General features: G+C 39.9%; 1 protein-coding gene across 2 annotated transcripts in view; it reads left to right on the top strand.

Annotated features, from left to right (window-relative positions):
* Positions 1–18,570, top strand: part of CD109 (CD109 molecule) — a 444,636-nt gene that overhangs the window by 325,378 nt on the left and 100,688 nt on the right. For both annotated transcript variants that reach the window (XM_077289898.1, XM_077289899.1), the window contains 2 exons: positions 4,231–4,312; positions 5,593–5,821. In XM_077289898.1, coding sequence (XP_077146013.1) covers positions 4,231–4,312; positions 5,593–5,821 — 311 coding nt within the window. The remainder of the gene's footprint in view (positions 1–4,230; positions 4,313–5,592; positions 5,822–18,570) is intronic.

Here is an 18,570-nt window from a genome sequence, read left to right as displayed (position 1 = left end):
AACGGCTTCTGCCCCTCCCTGGTGTTGCCCTCAACTAAATAAAGCTGAGCTTCAACCTTCTGCTCCAAATTACCATTTTAAAAAATGCAATAGGCTTTTCCGGCCTACTAAAGGTGTCTGCCCCTCCCTGGTGTTGTCCTCAACTGAACAAAGCTGAGCTTCCACATTCTGGCTTTCGCCCTATACTATCAGATATTAAACTGCATTTGGCCTACTAGTGTGGTTAGGCCCTTGAAACAGTGTCTGCTGCTCTTGGGTTTGCTACTCCACTGAACAAAGCAATGCCGCCTGTTTAGTCCTGTTACCAATTTTGAACTGCATGTAGCCTACTTTATTCTTTGGCCCTATATCTGTTTCCTCCTCATCCTGCCCATTGCCCAGCCACTGCTAAATGAGTCTGCTGGTACATTGACCTAGACCACTACATTCCCCTTGTACTCTACACAGCCAGAATCTGACCCTGCTGAAAGTAAGGTTCCCCTTCCCGCATGTTATACCACCTTACACAGGGACAAAGAGGAAGGTGCAGATGAAAGTGCAGGTTCCTTCATCAGGTGGGGGGGCATACTCGTTGGCGACGTCACTGGCACAGGGCCCCTCAGAGTACGCAAAAGTGTCGCTGCTGGTGGGAGGCGCCCCCGCCATGCAAACACACCGCCGTACTTTGAGGGGCCCTGTGCCAGTGGCAATGCGAACGAGTGGGCCCCCCCTGCTTGCTCAGGATCACAGCACTTGCAACTTTTAAATACTTACCTTTCCCTGCAACACCGCCGTGACGTAGTCCGCATTTCCTGGGCCCACGAAAAACTTGAGCCAGCCCTACTCCCCCCACAACTTTCCCCCAATTCCTTATGCCCAACTATTATTATACAGTTAATTAAGATTGGCAAGCTTCAGAAACAAGAATGGATGTTTTTGGCATTAAAATGGGCACTGTAGGTGTTTTCCTGGCCTCCACTCACTGCCGACTATGCTTCCCCATTGACTTGCATTGGGTTTCGTGTTTCGGTCGATCCCCGACTTTTAGCGATAATCGGCCGACTGCACTCGACTCGACTCTGGACAAAATCGGGTTTCCCAAAACCCTACTCGATCTTAAAAAAATGAAAGTCGCTCAACCCTAGTGCCCACAAGATAGAGCAAATTCCTTACCCAGTGGCAAGGGTGAGGGAAAACGTGGTTGAGGTCAACCATAAAGTACACTGACCAAGGAAAGGGAAGGCCTTTCCCATATATTATTCTAATCTACTAAAATACTGGAAAGATAGGAACCTTACACCTTGCTGGTTGGCCCAGTCAGAAGCTAACCTTGTGGGTGTCACAGTGGCAGGAACTTTACCTCCATCCAAAAATCAGCACAGACAAAAAATGGTACCCAAAATTAATTAAGGGCAGATTCTTGGAGTTACTAAGGACTCCCTCGTATCATCGAGCATGAATCTCAATTCGGGTCAATTTAAAGCCCCGTAACTTGTGTGTTGGAAGATGGTGCCTAGCCCTTGGCTTTGGGCATGAAGGCAGGGAATGTAGCAATGCTAGGTAGGCTAGGGTTAAATCCTAGCTCTGCAGGCTTTCACTAGTACACCTAGCCCTGCATATAAACAGGCTAGATGTTCAACTAAGTCAGTTTGCTGGGGAGACAGAGCAAACTGGAGGTGTCTTGATGCTGAAGAAATAAATAATCTCTTTGAGAAGAGTCTGCACAAGCCATGTGTACAAAACTGCAAGTATCAGTGGTTGCTGTGGACGATAGCAGTGCTGTTTGACCAAAGTAAGTGTTATGGAAATTTGGTTTGGATAAATCTATCCCTGTGTGTGCTGCGACCATTCCCAATAAGACTGAGTATTTTGAGCGCTCAAGGAATGAGACTGCACACCATTGTGTCAATGACATTCCATCAATACTGATCATTTATTGTACATACATAGTTTTATAATTGCATATAGAAAGGAGTGGTTAGGGGTGGTTAGTTAATTACCAGATTGTATAGCTCCTCTGTTATTGGTTATCTAAATATATATGGAATATTGTGATTAATGCACATATGAATGCTGATTTAGCAACTAAAATGTAGCTCTCTGCATCTAGGACAAAGTTGAGACATCTGATCATCACTTAATACATCTGGTACTGTTCCACTTTTTTTGGGTGTCTGGAAAGTACCGATGACGATGAACCATCTGGCCTAGCTCATGTGGTCAAGTAGAGCAATTGATTATAAACTAGCTGAGTATATATTAGCTGTGGATATATGAGTATATATGATTATAGAAGAGTATACATGCAAGTGAGATCTACATGATATATATATATTTCTATCACAAGAGGTTAGCATAGTGGTGTCTGAAGTAGACAGTGTCTATACTATTTAATTAGTGCCTGGACAAGGCTAGGGATTTATGTTTATGATTTTGTTGTTTGGTGCTGTGCAACTTGAGAAAAGCAATAACAACTGCATTTGTTTGGATTAAAACTAAATTGCCTGTGTGAACATTACCTAAGGCCTAATGCCTACTTGAGAGAGTGAATCTCCACAGCACATTTTTATTAATACCATTTCGGGGTACATACAACATTTTATATTTTTTAATTGCTATTTATTGCATTTCTTTGGGAAGAGTGGCAATTAAAAAAATGTCAATTCCTCCCTTTCTGATTTTTTTTCTTTTTGACATTTGCCATATGGTTGCACGTTTTTCCATCTACAACGAATGAAGAGGTCTGTAATTTTTTTTTGCAGGCACCCTTCAACTGTGAGAGACAGAAAATCACATTATATGACTGCTACATAATTAATTTGAATTTTATAGCATGAAATAAGTGTTTGATACAACAGAAAAACAAGATAATATTTGGTACAGAAACCTTTATTTGCAATTACAGAGGACAGACATTTGCTGTAGTTCTTAACCAAGTTTGCACACACTGCAGCAGGGATTTTGGCCCACTCCTCCATACAGATCTTCCCCAGATCTTTCTAGCTTCGGGGTTGTGGCTGGGGAATATTGAAATCAGCTCCCTCCAAAGATTTTCTATGCAGCCATTGCCCATCTTTAATGCTCGGACTGAGGGAACAAAGTTGTTGACCAAAATCTCGCAATACATTATCCCATCCATCCTCCCTTCAATATGGTGCAGTCGTCATGTCCTCTTTGCAGAAAAGCACCGCCAAAGTATGATGTTTCCTCCATCATTCTTCACGGTTGTAACTGTATTCCTGGCACGGTTATAGAGTTGATACCAAAAAATTATATTTTGGTCTCATCTGAACACATGACCTTCTCCCATGCCTTCTCTGGATTATTCAGAGAATGGGAATGGTTACGTGGCAATTTTCCTAAATGGCAACCTCTACTTGCTGAATGGTGTGTTCATCAATATCAGAGTGGGGTCGCACTGAAATTGGAGTCCGACCACATTTAAGTTGACGATGCCAGTTCTTGACTACATCATATGATGGGGAATTATCATCCCTATAAACCTCTTTCATCTCACCGAACGTCTCCTTTGGTGTACGGCCTTTTAAGTAAAGGAACTTGAATACTGCTCTGTATTCCACTGGGTCCAATATCAAACCTCACACCACTTCAGCACCTGTAAAATCAAGACGGTTATCAGTTTTGAGTTGCAAATTGGCACGTAACCTAAAGAGACTTATATTATTACACACATGCAGCGTCCTGTGATCAATAGAAGTGAGTCAGAGGAAATCTTTAATGAACGCCCCTCACAGCTCTTCTAGGATCACATTGAGATATCTCATCTTTTGCCATTCATTAACCTGCTCTGCTTTGAAGAAGGGTGAGATCACAAAAACAGCTGTTTGTAAATTTATGCAAATCTCTGATTTGGCTGGTATGAGATTACTTTCGACCTTCTGAAGGGGAGTTAATTTGCACATTAAAATGACTAATATGCAAAATAAAATTGGATTGCTATCTGGAAATTTTAATTTTGAACTACATTAACATTTTGGTGGTTAAAATTTTTGCTATTCATCCTGGGGGATGCTTTACGGATACAGTATATGTTGCTTGCATAATCTTTCATTTGATTGATAGTAGTTCCAGAAATATCTAAGAACACTTAAATGTTTCCATGCCCCCATAGACTACACTGAGGGATCCCAGAGGTGTGATACGCTATAAATGTCATGTTAGAATACTCGCTAAAATATTCTTTGTTTTACAACTTCTTCTATTAATAACACATATTGTTTTGTTACCTAGGGTACCAAAGAGAACTTATTTATCAAAGAGAAGATGGGTCTTTTAGTGCCTTTGGAAATGATGATCCTTCAGGAAGTACCTGGTACATTAATAATTGTCTAAACCTCCAACAATTTAACATAATGAAAAATCCATTACTTTTCTCACAATATTTCTGTCAGGGTGTGATGAAGCACATACATGTGCACACAAAAATTTTAACTTTTCAGTAAAATCCCAGGTTTTCCTATAAATCAAGACTTCGGAGACACTTTAGCTTTCACCTCTTAACCACAAAATTCTTATTAAATTATTTTTTTTATTGACAATTATTGCTGGTGAAAAACTTTTATTAGTACCATCTTCCTTATGTGAATATCTTCTGGACTAATGGTTTACTGACTGTGTACCAAGATTAACTGTGTCAGAGTAGTGGGTTCTCCAAAAACACCAAATGGTCCAATAGTTAATAAATCAAGAAATCTTGCCGTGCACATTGCCAATATGCAGTGCACAGACACGTGTTATCACACCCCAACTTTAGCAAGATTGATGCATTCTCCAACTAGGCAATTCAATGACTGCACCACACTCAGCACACTGGGTCACTGCACATAGAATTGTGTAACAATATGCAGCTAGTAATTTACTACATTACTGCTAAATAAAGAGGGTGAAAAAAGTATTGAACACGCTGCCAATTTTCTAAGTAAATATATTTCTAACTGTGTTATTGATATGAAATTCTCACCAGATGTCAGCAACAACTAGTGATGAGCGAATAGCATTGTTGCTCAGGTCTCCCCGAGCACGCATCGGTGATCTCCGAATATTTGGATGTGCTCGGAGAATTAGTTTTCATCACCTCAGCTGCATGATTTATGGCTGCTGGACAGGCTGAATACATGTGGGAATTCTCTAACAAACAGGCAACCCCCACATGTATTCAGGCTGTCTAGCAGCCATAAATCATGCAGCTGAGGCGATGAAAACTAATTCTCCAAGCACTAACAAATACTCGGAGAACACCCGAGCGTGCTCGGGGAGAGCCGAGCAACAATGCTATTTGCTCATCACTAGTAACAACCCATTTAATCCACACAGGCAAAGAATTATAGAGGGACCATCTTCTGTACTAATCCTGCTATTTGATCAGGGCACCTGTTTATTGTGTTCAAACTTTGGTATTGTGTTCAGAATATTAATTTTTTTTTTGAGTGACCCTTGTGTAGCTGACTCAGTTCCTGGTTAGAAAAATGTAAAATTCCATAAAAATATTAGTTAAATAGTAGAAACCATGGGGTAATGGCAGTAACATTTATAGCAGTGGAAAAGTATCTATTTGCAGCACCTAACATAAGAATATAATCTCTTATTTCTTAGGTTGTCTGCCTTTGTCCTACGATGTTTCTTAAAAGCCCGATCATTTATATTAGTTGACCCTGTAGTTCTTCATGATACTCTTACATGGCTTTTAATGCATCAGAAGAAAAATGGAGAATTTTGGGAACCAGGTAGAATAATAAACACTCAACTTCAAGGTGGTGACTATAGTCCAGTTACACTGACTGCCTATATAATGTCGGCTCTTATTGAATATCCGGGTCTTTTGGTAAGTTCCTAACAATAAAATAAATAAACATTGATGGCTAAATGTTCACATATGGTGTTTCACATTATAGACATTACCATGATATATTTGTGATCCCAAATAGAAAATGTCTATAGAAGTGTCTTAAATTTTAATAAAATAACTTTATGATATTGTTATGTCTGTTTCTGTGGTAGCCAGATGCTTCTTCAACCCCTTCCTGTAGTAGCCAATTTTTATTGTTGTGCTTTTATCCCCCCATCCTTCTTTTAAGAGCCATACTTTTTTTATTTTGTTCACTGACTTAGCTGAGGGCTTTTTTGCTGGGCAAGTTGTAATTTTGAGTGATTCCATTCACTTTACCAAGTAATGTACTTAATACAGTGGCAAGTAAAAGACCCCTGGTCAAAATTACTGTTATTGTGATCAGTTAAGCAATTTGATGATTAAATGATCTCTAAAAGGCCTAATGTTAAAGATTACACATTTCCTTTGTATTTAAAGCAAAATATATATGCAGGGTGGGCTATTTATATGGATACACCTAAATAAAATGGGAATGGTTGGTGATATCAACTTCCTGTTTGTGGCACATAAGTGTATGGGAGGGGGAAAACTTTTCAAGATGGGTGGTGAGCATGGTGGCCATTTTGAAGTTGGCCATTTTGGATCCAACTTGATTTTTTTCAATGAAAAGAGGGTCATGTGACACATCAAACTTATTGAGAAAAGCAATGATGTGCTTGGGTTTTAATGTAACTTTATTCTTTCATGAGTTATTTACAAGTTTATGACCATTTATACAATGAGTTCAAAGTGCTGCCCATTGTGTTGGATTGTCAATGCAACCCTCTTCTTCCACTCTTTACACATATAAATGGCCCATCCTGTACATATTGTCATCTTTTACATTTTAAAAATTACAAAAAGGAAATTTGGTTGAAGTGGTGGGCACTCTTGAAGAATTGTGTCCTCAGATAATTTTGACCAGGATTTCAGACCTTAATTAGCCTGTTAGGGTTATGGCTTGTTCAGTATCATTTTTAGGAAAGGCCAGGTGATGCAAATTTCTCAGCTTTATAAAGACCCAGCTTTCTCTAACTTTCTGCCAAAAAACAGCAGCCATGAGTTCTTGTAAGCAGCAGCCTAGCACTCTGAAAATGAAAATGGTGGAGGACCACAAAGAAGAAGAAGGCTAGAAGAGGATAGCAAAGCATTTTCAATTTGCCCTTTTCTCAGTTCGAAATGTAATTTAGAAATGGCAGTTAACAGTAAGAGTGGAGGTCAGGTTAAGGTCTGGAAGACCAAGCAACATTTTGGTGAGAGCGGCTCGTAGGATTGCTAGAGAGGCAAATTGGAACCCCCCTTTTGACTGCAAAAAACCTTCAGAAAGATTTAGCAGACTCTGGAGTTGTGGTACATTGTTCTACTGTGCAGAGACACATGCACAAATATGGATTTCATGGAGGAGTCATCATATGAAAACCTCTCCTGCTTTGTCACCATAAAATTCAGCATTAGAATTATGCAAAGGAACATCTAAACAAGCCTGGTGCATTTTGGAAACAGGAACAGTAGAGGTCAAGATAAGGTCTGGAAAACCATGCAAAATGTGAGAGCTTGTGGTAGGATTGCTAGATAGAAATATCAGCACCCCTACTTGACTGCAAAAGACCTCCAGAAGGATTCAGCAGACTCTGGAGTTGTGGTACATTGATCACCTGTTCAGAGACAGCTGCACAAATATGGCCTTCATCAGAAGTACATATCTCCTGTGTCCTCACCATAAATTTCAGCTTCAGAGGTATTCAAAACAACATCTAAACAAGCCTAATTCATATTGGAAAAAAGTCCTGTTAACCAATGAGGTTAAAATAGAAATTTTTGGCCACAATGATCAAATGTATGTGTGGAGAAAAAAGGGTACAGAATTTCATGAAAACAACATCTCGCCAACCATTAATTATTTGGGTGGATTAATCATGCTTTGGGGTTGTGTTGCAACTAATGGCACTGGGAACATTTCACGGTAAGAGGGAAGAATGGATTCAGTGAATTAAATCTTGATGCAAACATAACATGTAGAGAAGCTGAAGTTGAAAAGAGGATGGCTTCTACAAATGGATAATGATCCTAAACACACATCAAAATCCACAATAGACTAACTCAAAAGGTGAAGGTTTTACAATGGCCCTCACAGTCCCCTGATCTGAACATCATTGAAAATCTATGTCTAAAACCTCAAAATAGCAGTCCATGCAAGATGACCCAGGAATCTCAGAGACCTGGAAGGATTTTCCAAGGAAGGATGGATAAAAATCCTTCAAACAAGAATTGAATGACTTTAGTCTGGCTACAAAAAAGCGTTTACAAGTTATGATACTTTTGATATGGGGTACTACAATGTACTAGCCATACAAGATGCTCAAACTTTTATATATGACCATTTTCCATTTTTGTAATTTTAAAAAGTAAACGGTGAATATTCTATATATACACATATATATATATATATATGTATATACTGTATATATATATATATATATATAGTTACAGTGTGTGTGTATATATATATATATATATATATGTATGATTTTTTTGCTCTTAAAAAATATTTTACTTGTCTTAAAAATTTGTAAAAGTAAGATTTTTATTTACGTCACCATTCTCTGAGACCAAAAGTTTGTTATTTTTCAATTGATAGAGCATTGTTTTATTTGTGTGGCAAGCTGAAATTTTAATTTGTACCACATTTGTACAGCATTTTGGTACAGTATACAATCTTCAGCATACAATCAAATTGCTTATTACCACTACTGTTGATGGATGTCTCTTATAGGAGCAATGTACTACATTAGCTCTTGTTTGGCAACTTGTACACTCTTTGAACCTACTTTTTATTCATATATCATGGTCCTTCACACACAGGCACCAGTCTCCAGCATTTTAAGGCTATGTGCACACGTTGCATTTTTTTCAAGTTTTTTCCGCGTTTTTTCGCAGTGAAAATGCTTAAAAACGCCTTCAAAACGCATCCCATTATTTTTAATGGAATCCTCATTGTTGTGCTTATGCTGCCTTTTTTTCCGCCAAAAAAAGGCATCGCGGAAAAAAACGCAGCATGTTCATTAATTTTGCTGAATTTCGGCAATTTTGCCACTATTTAATTTTATTGGGACACACCGGAAAAAAAACACGAGAAAAATGCGCAAAAAACGCAAGCCAATTTCCTGCGAAAGGAGTCTGGTTTTGCTCGGGAAAATTATGCAAACATTCTGCAACGTGGCCACATAGCCTTACTCCTCTGGGGTGACAACCCTCACAGTCAGCCATATGCCTACATTCTTTCCTCTGCTGTGGTTAACAATCACGCTAATTTGGTGCTTATATCTTGCTCTGCCTGCAGATCTAGTTACACAAATAACGATCTATGGTCTCATCTGTGCTTGCAATTTTCACTTTCTGTCAGTAACGTTGGTGCTCCCATGCAGATGGGCTGATCTTCTATACTTTAGTAAAGCTACACCAGCAGGTATCTCAGGCTAAATTTCTTTACATGCTCTTTTGTCTCATTTTCTAAAGCCCTGGGACAGTGCACTATAATGTAAAGCGCTACCCACCCATGATTCCATCACTCACAGTGTCCCATAGACATGAATGACAGCATTACCACTCTAGGTTATGGAGGGCTTGCTTAGCTGTCAGGATTATGAATGACAACTCTACTGCCCAATCTGCGGCAGAGGTGTGATTATTGTGAACGAGAACTCAGCTGTCTTATATGGCTGGGTCCGTTAAACTCCTTGAGGTATCATCAGTTCTGGGTGATTACAGGGCTATTTAGCACTCTGATAATGGTCTGACCATTGCCAGTTGGAGCTTTGCTTAACTGCTTGGTATTTGCCCTGTGTTCTGAGTTGTATTCTGATCTCCGTTGACGGCCTTGGATTTACATTTGACAATCCATTTAACTTACCCCTTTGTCTTGATCCACTATGCTCCTGATGCTCTGACCATGGACAGTTGCTTGAGTATACTCTTGTCTTTTCCTTTTCTCTATTATGAGCTCTCTTGGTACAGACCAGGACCTCTTGCCAATCCTACCTCATGGTAAGTCCATGAGTAGTGACTAGCGTCACATAGAGTAGAGACTAGCATCACATTACAAATAGCCCAAATACCATCCTTTTTTTCCTCCCACCAGTATGGAACCATGTTGCACACTTGGCGATCATGTTATGAATCTGACCCAGGTGGTTCAGGATCTGGCCAGGCAACACCAGAAATTAGAAGCATCACAGTTTCAGCTACAGGATCAGTTTTCTTGCGTCATTGGTGCTGCTGCGGATTCTCCACTGCTGGCAATAGCTATAAAGTTTGTATCTTCTGAAGTAAAGTTGGACTCTCCCCAACCTATCTTTAACATTGGGTATGCAGGCCATGCCGCTGTATGCGGATGCCGCCACATGTGTCGTTTTGACGATGCAACATCTGCACAAAATTGCAACTCGTTGCCTTCAGCGCAGGTTGTCGCACAATCAAAATGATGCATGCGGAGGCATCCGCATACAGCAGAATGGCCTATGTACCCAATGTTAAAGATAGGGTGTGCACGCCGCATGCAGCCGTAGGCGGAGCTAAATGAAGAGGCGCAGCAGTGGGCGGGGCTTCACGGAGGAAGTCCACATCCCTCCGCAGCCTGGCTAAACGCTAGTTTGAAACTAGCCTAAGATGTCTTTTTTTAAGATCTCATGTGATGGGGGCTCAGAGAATAAAATAAATGTTTATAAAAAAAAAAATAGAAAAAAAGCATAAATAAATAAAACAAAACTAAAAAATCAAGATATTGCCTGTCTGAATTGCTGTTTCTAGCCCATACCATGTAAAAAATATGTCAAATTTATTGTAACAATTTATATGGAAAGGGAAACATAATTTAAAATGTAAAAAATAAACACATTCTGTATTTTGCGGACTATAAGAAAACTTTTTTTAATAATCTTATAGTCCATTTTAACAGTAGCTTACAGAGGGGGCAGCGGAGGTGGAATGAGGTCAAAAGAGGCAGGGTCGCTGCTTTAGGAGACTGGCAGCAGCATCAGTGGAACAACGCTGTGGGCCCTGGGCTCTCATAAGATGTTAGTGCCAGTGAGCGGAATCCCCTTTCCCAATGATTTCCCTGTGGTGGGCTTCAGAAAAGCCGTTTTCCTGAAGCCCACCTTAGGGAAATTTTTGGCAAAGGTAACTCTACTCACAGGCTCTTATGAGAGCCCTGGGCCAGCATCATCGTCCCACTCCCACTGGCCTCCTGAAGCAGTGACCCTTCTCCTGTGGCCCTACTTCAATACAGCCGCTCCCACTCATAAGCTCACTTCTGATTATAACTTAGAAATAGTGATGATTTATTGTAGTACGCTTTACAAATGTTTCGGTCACGCTTGACCTTCATCAGTGATGTACTATATTCAATGGTATATTTGAGGATATCCGTAGGGATAGTTCCTGGTAGGTCTGTATTTTTGGTAGATTTAGGGATTGTGAAGTGGATCTTTTGCTTGTGATGTTGGAGCATGTGAGTCTCAGACACGGTGTCCACCGTCCATCAGAGACAAGCGGTGGACACTGCGTCTGAGATTCACATGCTCCAGCATCACAAGCAAAAGATCCACTTCACAATCCCTAAATCTACCAAAAATACAGACCTACCAGGAACTATGCCTGCGGATATCCTCAAATATACCATTGAATATAGTACGTCATTGATGAAGGTCAAATGTGACCAAAACGTTTGTAAAGCGTACTACAATAAATCATCACTATTTCTAAGTTGAGTGCAAGGTTTAATTTTTACCATTGTATGGTTTGGGTACCTACCTTAGCACCACCCATAGTAGTGCTCACGGTGTTTATTTATATACACTTCTGATTATAAGACGTACCCCCATTTTCCTCTCAAATTTGGATGGAAAAAAAGTGTGTCTCATAATCTCAAAAATATGGCATTTACTACTTTGTATACATTTTCTCCGTATTACAGGAAAAAAAATTAATGTAATACTGACACAAAAATAAAGCCTTATGCATCACCAAAAAAAGAGGCAAAAATTGTTTGAATATGTGAATGAGAATATTTTTATAGCCATTGAAAGTTTATGTACAATTTTTCCATTCTACATTCCTGTAGAATTTAAGTCCGCGAGGACAGGGTCCTCTCCCCTCTGTACCAAGACCACAAAGAACAAAAAGACAGCGCCACAATGGATGGTGAAAAAATAGGAGCTTACGTTTATTCTGCCTCCTGTAGCGACGTTTCGGTCAACAGACCTTTATCAAGCAAGCATGTGCTTGATAAAGGTCTGTTGACCGAAACGTCGCTACAGGAGGCAGAATAAATGTAAGCTCCTATTTTTTCACCATCCATTGTGGCGCTGTCTTTTTGTTCTTTGTGGTCTTGATACTGGCCGGGATGGGCTCCCTGGTTTTGGACGTGCGCCCTTGTGTCCACTGAGACCTTCAATTTATATATGAAAGGGTGCGGTTTTGACTTTCTTTGTTTTAACTCCCCTCTGTACCAGTCTGTCATTGTAAATTCGCTTACTGTAAGCGATATCTATAATTATGTATGTAACCGATTTCTCATGTACAGCACCATGGAATTAATGGTTCTATATAAATAAATAATAATAATAATGTACAATAAAACCCGAAAATATTCCAGGAAAATAGGCCTACTCCTGAACTGGTGAAATAAACATCACAAGTCATAAGGAACATAGACATATTTGGTATCTCTATAATTATTTTTTTTTATTGCAACTCTATACACAAAAGGATGCTGCCCTGTACTCAGAGGGTGAATAAAAAAAGTTTGTATGTACAGTAATGTCTGCAAGCAGAGATCTGCTAAACTGTTAGGTACAAAAACTGTTCAGAAAAATATTTTTTTTCAATAATGGGAGTATCATTTTTTCAAGATTGCGAGGTCCAAGGAATATAGTTGCATATTTTGGAAACACGTGTGAGCAAAAGTTCTATTTGGGAAAGTTATTTGGAAAATACAGTAGTATCGGCATGCTGTATTTGGTTTAGATCAAATATAATTGGGTCTGTCTAAGAAAGAATTCTATTTTTTTCCTATCTTATTATAACACAGTTTTCCCAATAATCATCCAGGTGTTTTTCTTTTCAAGTATGAGATTAATATTGACAATACTCTTAGACAACAGTGGCTTGAGCCTTGTTGCTCTCCCATGAACCCTATTTTCCAGGTGTCCTCCATCTTTTAGAGTCCAAAAGACTGATCTTAGATCTTAGTTTAGGCTGGAAATCGAGTTCTCAAGTTCTTTGGATGTTCCTTCTAGATGTTTGGGTTTCTTGGATTTGTTCTTTACAAATATTTTCTCTACTATTCTAATTATTGGCTTATTCGAACATAATAGCTTTTAATGAGGTTAAATTAAAGAAGTTTTCCAGGCTTTCAATACTGATGACCTCTTCTTGGAATAGGTCCTCAATATCAGATCGTATGGAGGTCCAACATTCAGCACTCCTACCAATCAGCTGCAGCCATTACACGGTGATCAGATAAGCTGTCATGTGATGGAAAAGGTGCAGGCTCATCGCCGGATCCTGCACCATAAAAGGGGAGGCATCAATTGTCAGTTATATCGGTCATTGGACATTAAGGGGTTAAGCACCTGTTGATATATAACTGTATCTATTATATGTTTTGGTAAACAGCTAAAATGCCCAAACTTGTGTCATTGTCCAAATATTTCTGGACCTAACTGAATATATTTTTGATTTTTTGATAGTTGGAGCATACATACTAGTACGCTAGTGTGGGAATTCTATGTAGCATGCTCCACATTCATTAACACAGAAAAAACCTGACACAGCTTACAAAACCTATAAACCATTAATGCCATTACAATTGATGCAGAAAATTGAACTAGTCCCTGATTTGAAAAATTTGGTACATCTGCCCATATATTTATTGACAAGATGAAAATCGTATCTTAACTCCTTGTGAAAAATGAGGGGTTTCCTTCATTAGGACCTTCTAAATACTGGGAAGGAATCGGCTGCCTTCCAAGATGGGTATATCATAATATGACAATATATGAGTGGTTTTCTCCGCTGATGAAATTTTATAATAGCGTCAACACAAGAATGACATTTAAAATGAAAACACTGCTTAAAAAAACGGTGAGTTGGGGAAAAACAGCTCACATGGTAATGACTTGTCTGAATAGTGTTGAGAATAGATTTTTGCTGCTCCAACGTCATCAAGCATTTTGGAGGCATTACAAAGGCAACTCATAGGCACATCAACTGATTATAATGCTGGAAAATAACCATAAAATGTTACTATTACAACGTAATGAACGTTTTGTATGACTCAACCTTCTAATATTACCTAGTAACATTTATTGTGACTAGACCTTATTATAAGTAACAGTTTGTTCAATCCAAATACCGCTAAGAGCCTACTTTTCAATGTATCAACCTTCAGTGAAAGTAGTGGAAACATGTTGTCCTTAGCTTGTGATGAAAGAAAATTTTTTAGTGATTAACATTGCTTTCCAGACGTTGCTAAACATTAATGTAGTCATGGCAGCCAAGATTCTTTATCATAGTGTTAAAAACATCAGTTTTATGGATCATGGGCTCGTGCTCAACTGATCTTTCAATAACAGCTCCAATTGCAGCAACTATTTCCTTGACATAATGAGAAATCAGCTTTTATCGGTCAGTAGAGGGGCATTTTTTATAAGGATTCCAACTTCATGCTTTACAAGGATGTCCTCTTTGTCTGCCTCCCATGCCTTCAAGTATTTGTATCACCTTTTCACTCTGGAGGAATTAATTACTATTAATTAAACCACTTCACCAAGCCAATTTGTAATCCCTAATATATGGTCTTATACTACATGAGTACTCTTTCAACCTTTATTATTACTGTCAGTCACACAAAGGTCAGCTAACATATTTATTTCCTTTTTGCAAAACTTTGTTGATATATTCTCTTAACCCCTTTTCACCCAACCCTGTTTTCACCTTCATGACTAAGCCAAATTTTACACTTTTGACCACGGTCACTTTATGGTGCAATAAGTCTGGAACCCTTCAATGGATCCCACTGACTCTGAGACTGTTTTTTGTGCACATTGTACTTCAAGATAGTGGTAAAATCTATTTGATACGACTTGCGTCTATTGTGAACAAATCATAAATTTGAGGAAAATTTAGAAAATGATGCAACCTTTAATTTATATGCCCTTAAACCAGAGAGGTATGTCACACAAAATAGTTAATAAACATAATTTAATATATGTCTAATTTACATTGGCACCATTGGCACAATTTTATGAAACATAATTTTTTTTGTTAGGAAGTTAGAAGGATTAAAAGCTGATGACCAGCGATTTTCTCAAATCCAAATATCCAAAGTGACAGCATTCTATAAACTGCACACTTCAAGGTGCTCAAAACCACATTCAAGAAGTTTATTAGCCCTTCAGGTTCTTCACAGGAATTAATGATATAGGGAAGGAAATAATGAACATTTAACTTTTTTTCACAAACATTTTTTACTTTAGATCCAATTTTTTTTATTATCACAAGGTAACAGGAGAAAATGAACGCCAACATTTGTTGTGCAATTTCTCCTGAGCACGCTGATGATATGTTGTGGAAATTCCTGTTCTTCGGTAGGGAAGAAGCACCACTTGACATTTTTTAACTCAAAATGGGCTGGAATCAGGAGCAGAAGCCCAAACAGTGGAAACCCCCTACAAGTGACCCCACTTTGGATCTAAACCCCTGAAGGAATGTATCTAGATGTGTAGTGAGCTTCTTGAACCTCCAGGTGCTTCACAGAATTTTATAACATTGAGTCGTAAAAATAAAACATCACATTTTTTCCTCTAAATTTTTTTATAGCCCCCAATTTTTTATTTTTACAAGGGTAACAGGAGATGTTGCATCATACAGTTTCTTATGCAATTACTCCTGAGTAGTTGGGGAAAACTATTGTTTGGGTGTGCGTCAGGGCACAGAAGGTAAAGGAACTTTTGACTTTTGGAGCGCAAAACTTGCTGGAATCATTATCAGACGCTATGTTGCGTTTGGAGAACTCTGGATGTGTGCAAACAGTGGAAACCCCTCACAAAAGACCCCATTTTGGATAATAGACCCCTGAAGGAATGTATCTAAATGAGTGGTGAGTGCCTTGAACCCAAAGGTGCTTCACAGAAGTGTATAACATAAAGCCGTAAAAATAAAAAAAATCCACAGAGTCCACAGCTACCCAATATGTGGGAGATGCTACTGTTTCGGCACAAGGCAAGGCTCAGAAAGGAAGAAGTGGTGTTTTGAAATGCAGACTCTGATGGAATAGTCTGCAGGTGTCATGCCGCGTTTGGAGATCCCCTGACATGCTTAAAAAGTGAAAATCCAAACAAGTGACCGCATTTTGGAAACTAGACCCCTCAAGGAATTTATCTAAATGTTTGGTGAGCACATTTGAACTACAGGTGCATCACAAAAGTTTAGAAAGTTGATCTGTGAAAATTAAAAAAATATATTTTTCTCACCAAAATGTTGTTTTAGCCCCATGTTTTCTCATTTTCACAAGGCTAGCAGGATAAAATGTAACCACAAATTTGCTGTGTGATTTCTCCTGACTACACATCATATGTGGTTGAAAACTACTTTTGAGACATGGTACAAAGCTCAAAAGGGAAGAAGCGCCACATTGAAGTTCTCGTTTTTCTGAACTTGTTTGAGGCTGCAATGTCACATTTGCAGAGCCCCTGAGGTGCCAAGAAAGCTGAAACCCCCCATAAGTGAGCTAATTTTTTTAAACTAAACCCCCCAATGAATTCATATGGGGTGCAGTGATCATATTGACAAATGTGCCTCTCAGGATTTTATACCATTCAGTGCTGAAGAAAAAATAATTACATTTTTACCACTAAAATGTTGTTTTAACCCCAAGTTTTTACATTTCCTAAGGGCTAGTAGGAAAAAGCAGATTGTCCTGAGTGCACCAATACGCTACATGTAATTGGGAAATACTTTTCGGGCACAGTGAAAAGCTCAGAAGGGAAGGAGAGCCATATTATAGTACAGATTTTACTATTATGGCTTGCTGGTGCCATGACTAGTGTTGAGTAGGGTTGAGCGACCTTTACTTTTATAGGATCAGGTCGGGTTTCACGAAACCCGACTTTTTCAAAAGTCGGGTCGAGTGAAATCGGCCGATCCTATAAAAAAGTCGGGGTCGGGGTCGGCCGAAACTCGAAACCCAATGCAGTGCATTGGGTTTCCAATGGTTCCCAGGGTCTGAAGGAGCGGAAACTCTCCTTCAGGCCCTGGGATCCATATTTAAGTGTAAAATAAAGAATTAAAATAAAAAATATCGCTATACTTACCATCTGACGGGCCCTGGTACTAACCGGGAACCTTCCTTCCTTAGAATCAGCCATCCAGGACCTCGCGGTGACGTCGCTGTGACATCGCGGCTTGTGATTGGTCGCGCGGCCGCCCATGTGACCGCTCGCGCGACCAATCACAAGCCGCGACGTCACCGTGACGTCACCGAAGGTCCTGGAAGGGCTGATTCTTAGGAAGGAAGGCTGCCGGAAAGAAGCAGGGCGTGTCCGAGGGTGAGTATATACCTAATAGGAATATACTCACCCTCGGCTTCGTTCCGGCAGCCTTCCTTCCTAAGAATCAGCCCTTCCAGGACCTTCGGTGACGTCACGGTGACGTCGCGGCTTGTGATTGGTCGCGCGAGCGGTCACATGGGCGGCCGCGCAACCAATCACAAGCCGCGACGTCACCGCGACGTCACCGCGAGGTCCTGGAAGGCTGATTCTAAGGAAGGAAGGTTCCCGGTTAGTACCAGGGCCCGTCAGATGGTAAGTATAGCGATATTTTTTATTTTAATTCTTTATTTTACACTTAAATCTGAATTCCGATACCAATTCCCGATATCTTAAACATATCGGGAATCGGTATCGGAATTCCGATTCCAGATTCAGAAGATCGCCGACTTCATGGCCGACCCCACACAGGGGTCGGGTCGGGTTTCATGAAACCCGACTTTGCCAAAAGTTGGCGACTTCTGAAAATTGCCAACCCGTTTCGCTCAACCCTACTGTTGAGCATTCCGATACCGCAAGTATCGGGTATCGGCCGATATTTGCTGTATCGGAATTCCGATACCGAGATCCGATACTTTTGTGGTATCGGGAATCGGAATCGGAAGTTCCCAGTGTATGGTTCCCAGGGTCTGAAGGAGAGAAAACTCTCCTTCAGGCCCTGGGATCCATGTCCATGTAAAAAATAAAGAATTAAAATAAAAAATAGGGATATACTCACCCTCGGACGCACCCTGGTAGTAACCGGCAGCCTTCTTTGCTTAAAATGAGCGCGTTCAGCACCTTCCATGACGTCACGGGCAAAGGCTTCTGATTGGTCGCGTGCCGCTCATGTGACCGCCACGCGACCAATTACAAGCCGCGAAGTCATCCCTCAGGTCCTAAATTTTCTTCTAGGAATTTAGGACCTGAGGGATGACGTCACGGCTTGTGATTGGTCGCGTGGCGGTCACATGAGCGGCACGCGACCAATCAGAAGCCGTGACGTCATGGAAGGTACTGAACGCGCTCATTTTAAGTAAAGAAGGCTGCCGGTTCACAGCGGTAAGGTCCAGGCTGCGTCGGAGAGGTGAGTATATCAATATTTTTTATTTTAATTCT

The sequence above is a fragment of the Ranitomeya variabilis genome, chromosome 2 (genome assembly GCF_051348905.1).
Source record: "Ranitomeya variabilis isolate aRanVar5 chromosome 2, aRanVar5.hap1, whole genome shotgun sequence".
Classification (NCBI taxonomy): Eukaryota; Metazoa; Chordata; class Amphibia; order Anura; family Dendrobatidae; genus Ranitomeya; species Ranitomeya variabilis.
The sequence above is the reverse complement of the archived record's forward strand: the minus strand, read 5'-3'. Positions and strand labels throughout refer to the sequence as shown.